The sequence below is a fragment of the Triturus cristatus genome, chromosome 12 (assembly GCF_964204655.1).
Source record: "Triturus cristatus chromosome 12, aTriCri1.1, whole genome shotgun sequence".
Lineage (NCBI taxonomy): Eukaryota > Metazoa > Chordata > Amphibia > Caudata > Salamandridae > Triturus > Triturus cristatus.
Genome location: NC_140595.1, coordinates 48,041,234 through 48,059,198, shown reverse-complemented (window position 1 = coordinate 48,059,198; position 17,965 = coordinate 48,041,234). Strand labels below are relative to the sequence as shown.

Here is a 17,965-nt window from a genome sequence, read left to right as displayed (position 1 = left end):
GACAGGAAATCTGTGAAATGACATCACAGATTAAAGACTGGGTCAAAGGTCTCTCCAGGACAGGGAATACCTGTGGGATTATTCCGCAGATTTGAGAGTGTATCACAGGTCAGGACAGGGGAAACCTGTGGGATTATTCCGCAGATTTGAGAGTGTATCACAGGTCAGGACAGGGGAAACCTGTGGGATTACAATGCAGATGAAAGAGCGTGTTAAAGGTTAGTTCAGGGCAGAGGAGACTGTGATAATTAAACTGTAGATCAAAGGTTGGTCTAAGAGAGGGGAAAGCTGGGGGTCTTCACCCGTAATTAAACACTTGATAAAAGGTAATGTCAGGTCATGGGAGAAAACCTGTATTACCGCTGAGATGAAACAATTGACGGATTTTCAGGCCACAACATGAGTGCAAATTTTTGTTTCCTTATACTTACACCTTCATCAAACTCTAAAATCATGGGTCTATAACAGTCCTCAATTTGAACTGTGAGTTTTTTCTTACTTTTAAGAAAAGTGTTATAATGTTATGTTTAAATATGTCATAAGGATTTATTGTAAAATAATCTCCTAACCTTTCCCTTCAAATGGAATGTTCTTTCCTCCCCTATTCTTGCCCTCACTCCATGCTGGCTGTTCCGATGGTAGTTTAGAATGTTGATGTTCTACACACTAACGTGTCTGAGGAGAGCGAGTGATTGGAAATAATATAAGACTATGTATGGGGAGAGGATGTAGCCTTACGGCTAGAGGGGTAGACCTCGAAGCTGGGGAACCGAGTTCGAGTCTCGGCAACGATGCTCAACATCCTGTGATTCTGGGCAAATCACTTAATCTTACTGTGCCTAACAAAAAACGAATGTGTCCATCTGTAACGAAACTGGTGCTCATGTAAAGCACTCTGATACCGGATATCTTCAGGTCTAGTTCGCGCTATATAAAACTCTAAAAAATATAAAAAAGACTACTCCCACCTTCAGTGTCAGCTTCAAGTTAACTTAGGTCTTACCACCACAACAGCACCACTATCACATGAATGGACAGGCAGTAGCCGAGTGCATTGGCAAAGAGTGTGGTGCACCACAAGGATTTCCCACCCGTTACACGTCAAAAACGTCACAGACACTTGAGAAACACATGGTATTAAAGTGCACTTAGCACATGATTCATGTATGGTTTTAATAATTAGTGTAAGTGTTGCACTTGACATTTATTAAAGAGTGCCTTCACTGTAGGATTAGAGAACTTACATATATGTTTTGCTTTAATTTAGTGTGATTAATTAAGAATCATCTTCATTAAGTAGAAAATGTACTCAACACGGATATGAAATGTGACTTTCTAAATATGTGTGCTACTTCATGTGAACAAACTGATACCATGATTAAACACTCATATATGTAGAATGTAATCGTACTTGAAACGTTAGTTGATGTAATGTGTATATTAATATTCCACCTATTTGATTTAAATCTAGTTCTCAGTCATAGTTATCATTGAGTATTATGATGATTTATTGAATATTACATGTAGTATCAGGGCTAGTAAAATCCACTCACTATGGCAAGCCAGATTTCATCAGGACAAGCTATTTTAAGGGCATACTCGCCCGTTCTGCGGAATTGACAACTGGTGTTCTGCTTGCTCACAAAGTGAATGAGCAATAAAGATGCCTTTAAATCTTGTTGTTATCTTGGCACATTTGTTTGGCTTTCAGATAGTCAGTTTGTCTTCCTACATTTACTTTTCTTTCTGTGACTGTGAAGTTAGAGGACTTTGTAAAGTGAACTAGGTGACAATCGCACTGTGCAAAGCATGTGAAATTGAAGGCTGTAAGATTTCAGGCTTGTTTTCTAACACAACACTGAAATAGCTAATAAGTGAACTGTTCAAACATTTCAAATATATTTCACTAGATATGAAGACACATTTTTGTAATTCTGTTGTGATTTTTTTTTTATAGGATCAAAACTAATCAGAAAACTTTATTTGGTAATGTTCAAATTTTAAATATTTTTGCTGAAACCCAATTTGCAAACATTGTTAATGCGCTATATAGTTTCATCAATAATCTACATGTTTGTGGAAAAGTTTTGTGCCCATTTCCATGGAAAATTTGTGATCTGTAAATGACAGTGCACTCCCACATCATGCTTTAGTAATATATTTATGAAAAGTGAATTTTCAAACATGAACTGGGAAATATTCCTGCTCCTACCCAGATGACAATGCTATTAGTGAACTAAGAGGCAAGCCAGGGATTGTGTGTACCCTATATGTGGGCTTGATTCTTATTATACATGGAGCACACGTTCAGTCTAGTAAATAAAGAGTTTTTATGTACAGCAGAAATAGTGAACTTGCATATTTAAAGGTGCTCTATTATGTGATAATGAAGAAAAAGGTGGCTCAATAAGATAAAACATTTGCCTAGGATCAGACAATTTGAGACCAGTTCATGGCTCAGGTACATTACAGTTAGGTCAAGTAGATTATTCAGGTTACTAAACCTGCAGGTCTAGTAACATATGTATGATTTTTCGAGCCCTGAGTATGAAACCGAATACATTAGAAATATATATTCATTTGTATTTAGATGTGCACATGCATATTAAATGTGCACAATTGAACTTGATGCTGAACTTAACATGAGTAGGCCTGTGTTTCACCGTGCTGCATAACGCAGGTTTCATTTTTCTGATAACTCGACATTTCTAGCAGGTATTCACATGAATTGTTAGTTTAAAACAGATGCATTACTGTACTTCAGAGATGGGGGAACAGGAGCCTCAGAATAAGACGTTGATGGAAGATACACGAAGAAATAGAGCGCTAACTGAATTAACTATTGTCCAAACGCTACAACCTACGCGTGCTTGAGGGTAAGATGCCGTTCCCATGTCCAGTGAGGAATAAACTGGAATTGCTGCTCTGAAACGTGATGATACGTGGATTTCGATGGACCCCTGATGGTGTGATCGAGGGGGGCATCGCCCAATGGACTTTACACGTTATAATATAGAGTTCCCTTTGGGCTGTTACTCAGATCTTTTTTCTAATCCCTTTCAGATTCCCTTGTAGATGTTACCTGATTTCTCACCGACCCTTTGCAGATTCCTGCAGACACCTTACTTCGATTCCCTCTTTCTTTGATTTATTGCTAGCTTAATGGACTTTGAGAGGTTCGATGCTCCAATGCTGTTCCTTTTTTTTTTGCTTAATTGTGGCTTAGGCTGACACTTATTCTTGACCGTGCTTCCGAGATGCTAACGTTTTACTATTTGATTACTTTTATCCTGACCTGACTTCCTTTATGGAGTTCCTCTGATTGCCAGAATCACCATTTTTTCCAAACCATCCCCTGGACTCTGAATTTTAGCCTTCTAATGTGTAGGAGAGAGTGTCTTAGACCATTTTCTTGAGCATCAGATCTTAATATTATTGTTATGCATCGCAGTTACAGAACTGCTTGTTTGATTGGTACTAATTTGCCTTAATTTCTTCAGATGCCTGGGGATCCTTGTCGTTATTCTGTATCTTTATAGCATGGTACTGAAAGTTGCTTATTTGAATTTGATTATTAACTTGTAATAAACCTTTTGAACGTGGCTGCTGGTTCCTGGTCATCATTGTGTAGCCAAATGGGTTGCCCTGTTAACTGAAATTTGATTGCCTGCTAATGCTAACTCCCATCACCTCTAAGACGGACAAAAAAAAGGTCCACCCGAGGATCAAGGGGAAGCAAGTGGGCCCACGCTGGATCAAGAACTTTGCCAAAAAAGTGTTGGCACGGTTCTATGGTTATTGTGACCATTTGATTGGTTATAATCACAAGAAAAGTGTAAAATGTGTTGCTGATGTGGTTTGCACACTTGTGACATGTTCACCTTTGTTTTACCCTATTGCTTCAAAGTGGTTCACATTTTTATCCATTGGGCTGTTATCAAAATAACATTAGAATCATAATTACAATAATTAGTCGATGTGAGACACGCCAGAGAGACTGCACAGACATGTTTGCAGGTTTCAGTGATCTCTGCCACTCTGCGGCCGGTTTCAGTGGCATGAGTTCTGGGAAGTGCAGGGCTCACCACCCCTGTGAGATGACGGCTTACGCAAGGCTTGGCACTAGAATCGGGGAACAGGGCAGACATGGGGAAATCAGGCACTGTCCCCAAAAAGCAGAGGCTAATGGCAGCGTCATCACAGACACGTTTTTACTAAACAAAACCCAAGCTCAGGTCTGCACAGAGGTGGACTGGGATTTAGAAGCACCCCTGTGGAAGGTGCTCATACCAGCCTCATTCTGAACCCTGTCCAGTGACTGATGTGGGTCTCACAAGCTGCAGGACGATTTTAGGGGGGTGAATTATGTATGTATCTACAAGAAAAGTATAAGTGGTCCCACAGCGGACAGCTGATGATCTCTATGGCCAGCCAAACCTAGAAGCACGCTCCTGGTGTACAGCATGCTGGGGGTGTCCCAGTGCAACATGTGGCAAGTCCACCCCCACTTCTACTGACAATCTTTCAGTGCACATGGCCAGGCCACCCCCGCTTTGACGGATAATCATTCAGCGCACATGGTCAGTCCACCCCCACTTCTACGGAGAATCATTCGGTGCAGTACATGGCCAGTCCACCCTTGCTTCTACGGAGAATCATTCAGTGCAGCACATGGCCAGTCCACCCTTGCTTCTACTGAGAATCATTCAGTGCAGCACATGGCCAGTCCGCCCCCGCTTCTACGGAGAATTATTCAGTGCAGCACATGGCCAGTCCGCCCCCGCTTCTACCGAGAATCATTCAGTGCAGCACATGGCCAGTCCACCCTTGCTTCTATGGAGAATCATTCAGTGCAGCACATGGCCAGTCCACCCTTGCTTCTACGGAGAATCATTCAGTGCAGCACATGGCCAGTCCACCCTTGCTTCTACGGAGAAACATTCAGTGCAGCACATGGCCAGTCCACCCTTGCTTCTACGGAGAATCATTCAGTGCAGCACATGGCCAGTCCACCCTTGCTTCTACGGAGAAACATTCAGTGCAACACATGGCCAGTCCACCCTTGCTTCTACGGAGAATCATTCAGTGCAGCACATGGCCAGTCCACCCTTGCTTCTACTGAGAATCATTCAGTGCAGCACATGGCCAGTCCGCCCCCGCTTCTACGGAGAATTATTCAGTGCAGCACATGGCCAGTCCGCCCCCGCTTCTACCGAGAATCATTCAGTGCAGCACATGGCCAGTCCACCCTTGCTTCTATGGAGAATCATTCAGTGCAGCACATGGCCAGTCCACCCTTGCTTCTACGGAGAATCATTCAGTGCAGCACATGGCCAGTCCACCCTTGCTTCTACGGAGAAACATTCAGTGCAGCACATGGCCAGTCCACCCTTGCTTCTACGGAGAATCATTCAGTGCAGCACATGGCCAGTCCACCCTTGCTTCTACGGAGAAACATTCAGTGCAACACATGGCCAGTCCACCCTTGCTTCTACGGAGAATCATTCAGTGCAGCACATGGCCAGTCCACCCTTGCTTCTACTGAGAATCATTCAGTGCAGCACATGACCAGTCCACCCTTGCTTCTACGGAGAATCATTCAGTGCAGCACATGGCCAGTCCACCCTTGCTTCTACTGAGAATCATTCAGTGCAGCACATGACCAGTCCACCCTTGCTTCTACTGAGAATCATTCAGTGCAGCACATGGCCAGTCCACCCTTGCTTCTACGGAGAATCATTCAGTGCAGCACATGGCCAGTCCACCCTTGCTTCTACGGAGAATCATTCAGTGCAGCACATGACCAGTCCACCCTTGCTTCTACGGAGAATCATTTACTGAATGTGATCCGTACACAAGGGATTAAACCTTGTTTGAACCAGGAACGCTGAACTCAAATTCCCACTTAATTGCATGACAAACTACTGTACTCTTTGGCAAACGTCTGTATTTCTGTTCGCCTTTTTATTGCCTGCCTGGTATGGGTGCGCTTAGAAATAAGATAAACAACAGTATTCAGGCTAGTTAAAAACCACACATTTATATGCACAATGTTTGCTTGTCATTAAAGTTTTTTCTACATATTATGACTCAACACGCTGGAAACTCACTTGCTCCGTGACGTACAATGTAACCCAGTAGACATTCTGAGATCAGTTGTAAAAAATATATTTTGTGTAAAAAAATAAAATAATAAACTATTGTAAATAGTCTTGGGAGAAGGCGTAAAGATGAAATGGGGGGAAATTCTTAAAGACTCCGTTCCACCTCTTCCCTCCAAACCTGGCGCAAGTGCCCCAAACACACAAATGCTAATTAAGATTTAAGCTCACGGTTTATACCAGATATTTTACATTTGGATGAGTTTCTTACTCCTAAAATATCCCTACTGTGTTGTGTTGTAGAAGAAGTGGTATTATGTCGTCTGTGATTGACCATTCAGTTAAAGCCCTGGTTATCTCGAGGCTGGACTATGGGAATATTCTGTGCCTGGGGGTGGCAAAAACGGTGCTTAAACGCCTCCAAATTGTACACAACGCAGCTACCGGCCTCCTGCTACACCCTCCTAGGTTCACCTCCAATGCCAACTTGTTAAGAAACCTACAATGGTTGCCCATTGGACAGCGGGTACAATTTAAGGCGGTGTGCTACATGCACAAATGCCTGGCAAACACGGGTTCTAGTTACCTTAGACCTTTGGTGTCCTGGTACAAACCGGGTGGTTCGCTGTGCTCCAGCCATCTTAGTATGGAAGAATTGCCCAAATTAGGAAATCGAGACAGGGCGGTCGAGCATTATTGTTTTTGGGGCCAAAACTTTGGAACTACCTGTTTCTGACATAGAGAATGTAGTTCACTCTCCCGGTTTCGTAAATTGCTAAATACGTTGTTGTTCTTATCCTCTGAACCGTCCTAAAGGTCTTCATTTTTCTGGGATTTTTCAGGCTCGCCCCATTTTCTGTATTGAGCTCAGGGATGGGAGACCATCTTTTAGGTAGCCACACCAGTGCTTTAAATGGGCCGGTACTAAACCGTACTGAGTACCGGCACTTCTTATTTTTACCAAGCCGAGTACTGGTACTTCTCCACTGTCAAGGAGAGTACCGGTACTCAGGATCAGATTGATGAGTTGGGCACTGGACTGGAGCCCGAGGGCCAACTGTGAGCTGTTTTTTTGGCAGCATGTTTGCCGTCTGTCAGTATTATTCAGCTCTGGCGGCCTATTGGAGGCATGCCGTAAGGGCAAAAGGGCCTCTGCTCTGTTCCTACCCAAATGGATGCTCTCCTTTTTGCGCACCACCCCCCTGCCAGGTGTTGATGCTGGGTCCTCCTGTAAGTGTTTGGGACATTGGCGAGGGCCTGTGCCTGACCGGCCAAGGAGGAACCCAGGTAAAAAGAGCCATTTTCACCACTTGGCCTCCCACTGGGGTCTGACTTTCTTCTGACTCACTTGGCCCGTCAAATCCACCCCCACCCCGCCAGTCCGCCTGCTGGGACATTGAGTCCATGATGGGCAGGGTTGAGGTGGCGAAATTGGCCTGCGGCCTCTCTGGTGCCCAGGTGAGGTAGGAGAAGGTCAGAATGACCTCCTCGAAAGTAGAAGAGAGGCGCGGAGATGGCAGATTAGAAATAGAGAGTGATGGTAGAGAGAGTGATAGGATACAATTGGGGTAAAGAGAGTGGGACAGAATTAGCTACAAACAGGGGAGAAATGGGTGCGGGAGGGATCGCAAGATTAGAGATGTGAAAACAGATAGTGTATGTTTTTCTCTGAGAGAGAAACAAACTTGTAGAGGAAGAGAATCAGCAGGTATTTGAAAAGAAATGCGTGGAATGTTATTGTTTGAGTTTGTGCACTCATGAATATATAAGGATTGCTCCAAATGCAAGTAGGAACATTAGAATTGTTATAATATTAAGAAGCTGCAAAACTTACAAAACAAGAAAATATGAACATTTGGTGTTTGGCCTTAATTTTGTGTAATGAGTTAATACATTTTGTTTATATTCATACATTTCCAACATGTTATTTTCGACCCTGCAACCTGTGTAAGTGCCAGAGTCTCTCCTGTCCTAGACATTGATTATTAGCCTGAAAGTGATAATAGAACGGTTGATGGCTGGGCTCACTCAGGGTTTTAGCTGTTGATCTGCACAGATGGGAAGTTTGAGACCACTATCCATGCCAACGCAAGGGCAAAATGAATACTCAATAGAAGTGATTTGTATCACCATGTCTCACTCCGCCTCTAACCCCGCCCACTAGCCACGCCCCTAGCTCAATTTAATGAGTACCTGCACTTATTTTTCCCCACTTAAAGCACTGAGCCATACGCTTTACAAAATACGTATTATAAAAATAATAATAATAGCATAGAGGTGCTCTTATCCGGTCTTTGGGGTGCAGCGTTGCGGAGGTCTGACAAACAAGCACACAAAGTTCTAGGCTGGCAATTATAGAAAATTTCCACTAAGCAGCAATCTGAGGGAGCTGTGGGTCAGTGGTGTAGCAAGGGGACGGAGGGGTGCGGCCAACGAGGAACTAGCCAGCGCCAGGGTGACCAGGCGTCCCGGATTTGCCAGGACGGTCCCTGTTTCTCACCAGCTGTCCTGGCAGATTTCAAGAAATTTAGCTCATGTCCTGGTTTTTAAAGAGGGTCAACTGAAAAGGCGGGAGGTGCTTTTTTATGTTTTACAAAGCAGGGATAGTCAGCATTTGTTTCAAGAAAGCAGTTTAATTAAAGGCAAGCTACTGGGTTTAAAAATGCATTTTATGTATGTTCTTACTGCCTGTTCTGTAATTCTCTGCTGAGTAGCACTGTCATTATGTGTGTTTGCTTGAAGTAAAGTTGTAGTCCTTCTTCTATTTTTGTGAAATGTCCCCGTTTTTGGCTTTAAAATTCTGGTCACCCTAGCCAGCGCCCCACCCCGGTTCTCACACACGGGCGCGGGGCGGCAAATGCAGCGGCCCTAGGTCTCGCTACGCCACTGCGTCGGGTGCAATGGAGTCCTATACAATTGATCACCAAAACGTAAGATATTTCAGTGTCGCAATGTCCTGTGTTGCTGTTTCCAGGCATTAACACTTGTGCACACTGCCTCCTGCGCATGCGTGAATCGCAGAGTAAACTTGCAGGTGCCAGTTTGGAAGCTTTGAGAACGGAGTTCCGCCCATTTACTGGCAAAGAGCAGGGACTTTGTTTATTTGTACAGCACTTAACCGATGTACATATTAACACATGACACAGTGGATAAAAACAACAGGATAAATAAATATCGACTAGAGGAAGCAGAATTCCACTTCCCTAAAGCGCCCTGACTCCAAAAGCACTAGCAGGGGCTGTACAAACGGTAGACATGAGACATACAAAGCCGGTACCAAAATATAACACAGAAAGAAGAGATGGTATAAGGGAAAGGGGAGAGAGTATGAGACAAGAATTCCGCTGTGGGGAGGAAATTCCAGTGTTGTTGGCCAATGACAGAGATCTGGGCTACACAGACACCCAGCAAATGTGCTCTATGTGTGACGGTGAAAGAGGGTGGTGAGCAACAGTCAGTGCTTAACTTGTAAAAGAATGAGTGCCCAGGACTCTGCCCAGAAGCCCGCATCTGGCGCAATCATGTCAGCGGGCTGAATACCAAGGCTGCGTTGTCTTGTATCAAGCTCATGCTTCCTTAATCCACTGCCAGGCACTCCCTGCCCAGGTTTACAAACGGAATGGTCACTTCAATTGAAAATGTGTTGTCTGTAATGGCAGTACACTACCATGCCATGAATACTCCACACTACGCCACTCCACTTTACAGTCCTCCACTCGACAACACCAACTCCACTCTATACCATTCCACTCTACTACATGCCACTCAACTCTTCTCCCCTCTAAGGCACTCTACAACATGCCACTCGACTCCAAGTCACAACACACAAGTCTACGCCCCTCCACTCCGCACCACTTATTCCACTCTTCTCTAATATACCCCACTCCAGTCTACCCCAATCTACCCCACTCCGCTCTAATCCACCCCACTTCAATCCAATCTACCTCACTCGCCTACCCCAATCCAACCCACTCCATCCTAATATACCCTACTCCACTCTAATCTACCACACTCCACTCTACCCCACTCCTATCTACCCCACTCCAATCAACCCCATTCTAATCCACCCAATCTACCCCACTCAACTCCAATCTACCACATTCCACTCAAATCTACCCCACCCCAATCTACCCTACCACGATCTATCCTACCTCTATCTACCCCACCTCTATCTACCCCACCTCTATCTACCCCACCTCTATCTACCCCACCTCTATCTACCCCACCTCTATCTACACCACCTCTATCTACACCACCTCTATCTACACCACTCAACTCCAATCTACCACATTCCACTCAAATCTACCCCACCCTAATCTACCCTACCTCAATCTATCCTACCCCTATCTATCCCACCCCTATCTACCCTACTTCGATCTATCCTACCCCAATCTACCCTACCCCAATCTACCCCACCCCTATCTATGCCACTCAACTCCAATTTACCACATTCCACTCAAATCTACCCCCACCTTAATCTACCCTACCTTGATCTATCCTACCCCACCCCAATCTACCCCACCCCTATCTACACCACCCCTATGTACACCACCCCTATGTACACCACCCCTATGTACACCACTCAACTCCAATCTACCACATTCCACTCAAATCTACCCACCCTAACCAACCCTACCTCGATCTATCCTACCCCACCCCTATCTACCCCACCCCTATCTACCCCACCCCTATCTACCCCACCCCTATCTACCCCATCCCTATCTACCCCACCCCTATCTACCCCACCCCTATCTACCCCACCCCAGGATGCTCCACCCCACCCCAGTATGCTCCACCCCAGTATGCTCCACTCCAATATGCTCCACTCCAATATGCTCCACTCCTCTCCAATCCTATCTATACCAATCCCCTCTACTCCAATTTACCCCATTCCAATCTACCTCATCTCAACCTACCCCACATCACCTTTCTGTTACTTTTTACTTTATTTGTATGTTAAACTTTTACAAAGTAGGTCAACTTTTTCCTAGCAGTGTTAACGTGTTTATAAATTACAAAAATATGAAGTAATACAATCATAAAATGTGCCACATCACGTCACATAATTTGCCCTTTCTTGCCACATAATTTAGTCAACCCTGCTGCATAATTTGGTCCTTTCATGTGGCATAATTCCAATGGCCCTGGTAACAAATTTGAATTACTTGTTGAGGGGTTCAAATTCAGTGTAAGATATGCTGTTACCTTTTCAGTGCATCTATTAGGGTTAAAATAAATCACATCTCCCTACACAACTCCACACCTTAGTTAATTGCATATGCAGCAGACACCATGCCTACATTTAACTAGGTTAAACAGGGCTAACAAGTTGTAAGACTGCTTATGTGAGACATTGTTTGCAGAAGCTAATGTGTCACATTTTCAGGCCTCACATATGGCACACTGAATGAAATCTTGAAAAAAAAACTGTGTCTTTGATCCAAGCAGATCATTTTATGCACACGTAGCAGGAGTTTTCCCTGAGGGACACGTAGCAGGAGTTTTCCCTGAGGGACATTAGAGGACCCTATGCAGGTATTATGACTTCTCTTTCAGAAATAATTCCCTTTATTATCAGCTGCCCAGGGAAATCATGTGCTGGGTCCCCTTCCTCGCCGACCTATAGACAATGCTTTGGTATCACTGACTGCCTTGTTATACACAAGGGAAGAATTTTATTTTGGAAACTTAAAAAAACTAAAATTGCCAATGCTGCTGTACATTCCTGTTAGTGGATCTACCATTATGAAAAACACAAACGTACTTTGTGAAAAAAATGAAGGAAAAGACTCCCATGATCCATATGTGTACAAAAAGTCCTCCATTAGACCTCACACAGTGACCTCGTCTTTTTCCATTTCAGGTATAAGTAGTTGATACATTGCATTCTGGTACTTGTAGTCCTGTCTATAATGGGAAAAGCAAAGTAAGATCTAGGTTGTAAAAAAAAGTTGCATCTGACAAGAGAGAAGTTGAGATCGCTGCTTTACAAGCCTGCAGCTTAATGTGGTTATTTAAATATTGAATTCACTGAATGATTTTAAGTAACACGGAAGCAATCTGCTTTCTTAACTTTGGTTTTAAAAGAAAATATATAAACCGCTTGTAAATATTTGAGTAAAGCTGGTCACTTTCGTTTTTCATTGCTGCGCTTTTATTGGTATATTTGCCAATTATTTTTAAACTATATAAATTGCTGATTGCTTTTAACTTTTGCCTGACATGCTATCCAAAACATGCCGAGGGAAACGAGAGCTCTGGGGTTCCATCCAGATCCTTTCATGCAAACATTGTGAAATCACTTGCAATGACGGGCATTTAATGTCCTGTATGGTGTATGCATTCCATTGATCAGTAAATGACCCTTGACTGGTAACTTAATTAAACAGAGAAAGGCCACGTTACAATGAACACAGATGAGTTCACTTAAAGGTCTACTTAAGACTCAAGTGCGGACGTTTGCAGAGTTATAAAAAGTGAGGAGTGGACTGGCCTTTGTATCTGGAAAAGGTGGAAACCCAACCTCTGCTCCAGACATATCTGTACTGCCTCTTCCCTCTAGGACGAGTAGTGCTCTGTCGGGGAAGCTCTCTCTCTCTCTCGGGGGGCCCCGCCTGCTCTTATATAGTGCCTGGTAGGCTTCGACTGAAGTCAAACAAGTTATTTTGTTTTTTCAGATTTGGGTCAGCGCGGTATCAGCTCAGAGCATGCTCGGGCCCTTTCACGTAGAGAAGACTGGGGAGCCCCCGCCCTGGGCATAGTAGACCCCATTCAGGCGGGAGACTCGATTTTTGAAGGGAAAAAACGCTTGAATTTGAATGCCTCTCGCCTGAAATTGCCTCCGCTCCAGTAGAAGTCAATGATGGAAATACATATTTTCGATTATTTTTTTTAAATCTCAAACTTTCCTCTTCTAAAATGTTCAAGACGCCGGCAGTCTTGGTATTCAGCAACCCCGGCATTAGGCTCCTAAGAATAACTTTGAGGGGATGCACTGATTTTATTGTAATTTTGTATATAACTTAAGCACTGCCCTGCACCTGTCATCTCTAGTGCCTGGAGGTATCTCAAGGGGTTAGTGCGATGGGGGGCGGGGTTAGGTTTTCGCACCCAGTGATCCCAGAGAGCTCTGCCCCAGCTGCAGGTGAGCCCGATAATGCAGTGGGTGTTTCTAGTGGAGCTAAAGCTCGGGGGGCTGTCCAGTGCAATACTAGCCGTGCACCCCAGCTCGGAGAGAACACCCTCCCCAGACTGGAGATGCGTTTAGGGCTCGATGGACTCAGTGGGCCTGAAAGCAGTTCCGAGAGAGGTTTCATACAGGCACTTATTAGAGTTGCTACTGTGGAGGATCAATAGACATGGGTCCTGGGCCCTGTGCCAGGCAAAACCGTCTGAGATTCCATGGAATGGCCACATAGAGAGGCCCACTGGCTCCTCAACAGGGAACTATCAACTTTGCAACACCTGACCATGTCTACATGCTGTGGGTCAGGACCGAGACCAAATGTCTCACCCTGTAGCAAGCCTCTGTATAACCTGGCGGCTAACTCTGCTGTCTGAAGAACCGTCTTTGCCACGGGAGCCACCGAAGGGCTAGCCTTGTAAGAACTATGTAACCTGAGGGATATCTCTGCTGTCCAAAGCCTGAACCTGTAACATCAGTATAACCTGGCGGATAACTCTGCTGTCTGAAGCACAGTCTATGGCACGGTTGGCCACCGGAGATCAGCTTACTAAGGGCGGAGCCTGTAAGAACTGCGTAACCTGAGTGATAGCTCTGCTGTTCAAACCCTGAACGTGTAACTTCAGTATAACCGAAGGCATAACTCTGCTGTCTGAAGCACAGCCTATTCCACGTGGGCCGCTGGAGGGCAAGCTCAGCTGACTACAGGCTAATCTTGTAGTAAGAGCATAGCCTGAGTGACATCTGCTGTCCAAAGCCTGAACCTGTAACATCTGTATAACCTGAGGGATAACTCTGCTGTCACAGTCTATTCCACGTGGGCCGCTGGAGGGCAAGCTCAGCTGACTACAGGCTAATCTTGTAGTAAGAGCATAGCCTGAGTGACATCTGCTGTCCAAAGCCTGAACCTGTAACATCTGTATAACCTGAGGGATAACTCTGCTGTCACAGTCTATTCCACGTGGGCCGCTGGAGGGCAAGCTCAGCTGACTACAGGCTAATCTTGTAGTAAGAGCATAGCCTGAGTGACATCTGCTGTCCAAAGCCTGAACCTGTAACATCTGTATAACCTGAGGGATAACTCTGCTGTCACAGTCTATTCCACGTGGGCCGCTGGAGGGCAAGCTCAGCTGACTACAGGCTAATCTTGTAGTAAGAGCATAGCCTGAGTGACATCTGCTGTCCAAAGCCTGAACCTGTAACATCTGTATAACCTGAGGGATAACTCTGCTGTCACAGTCTATTCCACGTGGGCCGCTGGAGGGCAAGCTCAGCTGACTACAGGCTAATCTTGTAGTAAGAGCATAGCCTGAGTGACATCTGCTGTCCAAAGCCTGAACCTGTAACATCTGTATAACCTGAGGGATAACTCTGCTGTCACAGTCTATTCCACGTGGGCCGCTGGAGGGCAAGCTCAGCTGACTACAGGCTAATCTTGTAGTAAGAGCATAGCCTGAGTGACATCTGCTGTCCAAAGCCTGAACCTGTAACATCTGTATAACCTGAGGGATAACTCTGCTGTCACAGTCTATGCCACGTGGGCCGCTGGAGGGCAAGCTCAGCTGACTACAGGCTAATCTTGTAGTAAGAGCATAGCCTGAGTGACATCTGCTGTCCAAAGCCTGAACCTGTAACATCTGTATAACCTGAGGGATAACTCTGCTGTCACAGTCTATTCCACGTGGGCCGCTGGAGGGCAAGCTCAGCTGACTACAGGCTAATCTTGTAGTAAGAGCATAGCCTGAGTGACATCTGCTGTCCAAAGCCTGAACCTGTAACATCTGTATAACCTGAGGGATAACTCTGCTGTCACAGTCTATGCCACGTGGGCCGCTGGAGGGCAAGCTCAGCTGACTACAGGCTAATCTTGTAGTAAGAGCATAGCCTGAGTGACATCTGCTGTCCAAAGCCTGAACCTGTAACATCTGTATAACCTGAGGGATAACTCTGCTGTCACAGTCTATGCCACGTGGGCCGCTGGAGGGCAAGCTCAGCTGACTACAGGCTAATCTTGTAGTAAGAGCATAGCCTGAGTGACATCTACTGTCCAAAGCCTGAACCTGTAACATCTGTATAACCTGAGGGATAACTCTGCTGTCACAGTCTATGCCACGTGGGCCACTGGAGGGCTAGCTCAGCTGCGGCTAGGGGCTGAGCCTATAAGAACTGCGTCACCTGAATGACAGCTCTGCTGTCAAAACCCAGAACCTTTAACATGTACATAACTCTGCTGCATGAAGCTCACTCAATGCCATATGGGTCATCAGAGTGCTAGCTCAGACACCTAAAGGCGGATCCTATTAAAACCTGCATACCCTGAGTGACAGCTCTGCTGCCTAAAGCTGGAACCTGTAACAGGTTAGAGCGAGAGACAGCACTGCTGTCCGAGGCCCGAAAGCGTGTGGCCTGAGAGGAGCGTCTAATTTTTGAATCACCGAAGCATTTCAACATACATTAGCTAGGCTGTCCAAAGCAAAACCCAGTAGAATCCGTGTGACCTGAACCATAGCGCCGTTGCCTATATGTCAGAAGGTGTCATGTATGTAAGCTGTGTGGGAGCTCTGCTGCCCAGGTCCAATGTTGTGCCGGAGTAAAAGCTCTATGGATTGTAAGTCTCGCAGCAATGGTAAATCAATGATGTGTGCTCGGTACCTGTTCTGAATTCGCTACGACCGGAGGTAAAACAGTAATGACTTCCAAAACCTTCCGAGAGAAAGATTAGCTAAATGCCAGCTTAAATGTTTTCGAATAAAGCATTTCAAGCAAAAGTCATAAATAAAGTAATGGGTACATTTTCAGTGAAAAACGTTCCAAACAAAAGGCTTCCCTCAAAAGAAATTCGAGTTTCCTTTAACTAAGATGCAAAAAATAAAGCCCTCCTCAGCTGCAGGGTGGAATTCTGCTCGGGTGAACTCAGTCTTTAATCCTTGCAATGACTACAAAATACGTATTAATTGTGATTGGCTAATAATAATGGAAATGAAAATGTTCTACGTGAAGCATTTAAGACACAAAATCTCTATAACTCACAAGGGATTTTTGCAGTAGCCTAAAAATTCGCTACCTCAAGGGCTAGTAGGTATGTCACGCAGTGCCTGGAATTGGAGTGACTCTGCCCCAGCCTTGATGGCCTCCACTCAACCACCTGTCTATGAGGGAGTGTGCCTGCCTCAGCCCTGCAGGCCTTTAGAGGGCACCAGATTGGTGTGCTACAGGGAGATTTGTGCAGGCCAGACAGGGTCTGAAAATCTGTGAGATGAAAGCGCCAGGGGCGCCACTTACCGAATCCCCTGGACCCTTCTTCTTCATCATGCCCTCGTAGTAGTGTGCTGGCCTCATCCGGGCAGCCTTGGGATTGGGCAGCACAGATGCCATCTCGGCAGTCACGTCGGCCAGGGGGCAGTGCAGGAGAAAAAGGCTGTGGTGTGGAGGAGCCTAGAAGCAGGGGCTGGTGACCAGGGCGGCAGGCCCTGTAGGGCGCAGGAGTGAAGACCAGGAGTCGGGTGGCAGGGCCTCTGGTGTGGAGAAGCCTGGTACACAGGAGAACGAGCCTGTGATGGGCAAAGCTGAAAATCAGAAGCCAGGTACACGGGAGAGCGGTCCTTTCTCTGTAAAGAGCTCGGGTGCTTAGAGTACAGGTCCCTCTTATGAGGGGTGTGGGGGGTGGGGTGGTGTCAGGGGCAGAGACCCGGAACGCAGGTCCGGGAGCAGCTGCTCACGAGGCAGGCGCCAAGCGTGCAGAGGAGCGAACCAGGCACCATTCACACAGGATGCGTACCCGTCCTGTGCGCGGAGCTAAAGTCCAGTGTCCTCCAGCTGTCCATGGAACAGGCCCATCCTCTGCTCACAGCTCTTGAGCAGGTACACAGGAGGCAGCTGCCTGAAGTAAAGGTTCGAGGGTCACAGTGAGCCGAGCTCAGGCCGAAGCCAGGCACACAGGGCACGGGGCCCTCCAGGTGCACAGCACCGGGCAGGGTTGAAGTACAACGATATGGCTGGGACACGGCCGGGCACAGGTGCCTCCTGTGAGCTGCGCGCGGAGCAGGAAGCGGACACACAATAATCCAGGTGCTTTCGTCCTAAGAGTGACTCCACTGAACCCGCCCAGCGCAGAATCTGATTGGACGCCAAGACTCACGAGGAAGTGGAAGGTCCGGTGCACCTGGCACCGTGGGCAGGCACTGCAGGGGCACGGGCAGCACGGAGCAGGAGGGGGGGGGGGGAGGCAACGCACACGCCACGCATGCAGAGTAGATTCATAGGCAGCAGGGGGATACACGGAACTATGGCACCTGACGCCGTGTACAGGCAGCAGGATGGAAGCAGGGGCCAACACGTGTGTGCACTGCAGGTGCACGCTCAGCACAGGGCTTGATGGAAGCCATACAATGCAGATGCACACTTAACATAGGGCTCGATGGAAGCAGGGATCATACCACGAATGTTTATGCAGTGCACATGTACGCCGCTCAGCACAGGGCTGGATGGAAGCAGGGCACCGTCCACCATGTGCATATAATGCAGGTGCACGCCCAGCCCAGAGCTCTATGGAAGCAGTGCACCGCCCACCATGTGCATACAATGCAGGTGCACGCGCAGCACAGGGCTCGGTGGAAGCAGGGCACCACCCACCATGTGCATACAAGGCAGGTGCGCGCACAGGGCTTGATCGAAGCAGGGC

The 17,965-nt window shown here is 46.4% G+C and overlaps 1 protein-coding gene across 3 annotated transcripts in view; it reads right to left on the bottom strand.

Moving 5' to 3' along the window:
• The window catches only part of STAP2 (signal transducing adaptor family member 2), a 236,553-nt gene extending 219,173 nt beyond the window's left edge, over positions 1-17,380 (bottom strand). For 2 of the 3 annotated variants that reach the window (XM_085638760.1, XM_085638761.1), the window contains exon 1: positions 16,567-17,345. In XM_085638760.1, coding sequence (XP_085494886.1) covers positions 16,567-16,659 — 93 coding nt within the window. In that variant the 5' untranslated portion in view covers positions 16,660-17,345. Of the gene's footprint in view, positions 1-16,566 lie in introns of all 3 variants that reach the window. The other variant, XM_085638762.1, reaches the window with a different exon arrangement.
• Positions 17,381-17,965: the final 585 nt, after the last annotated feature.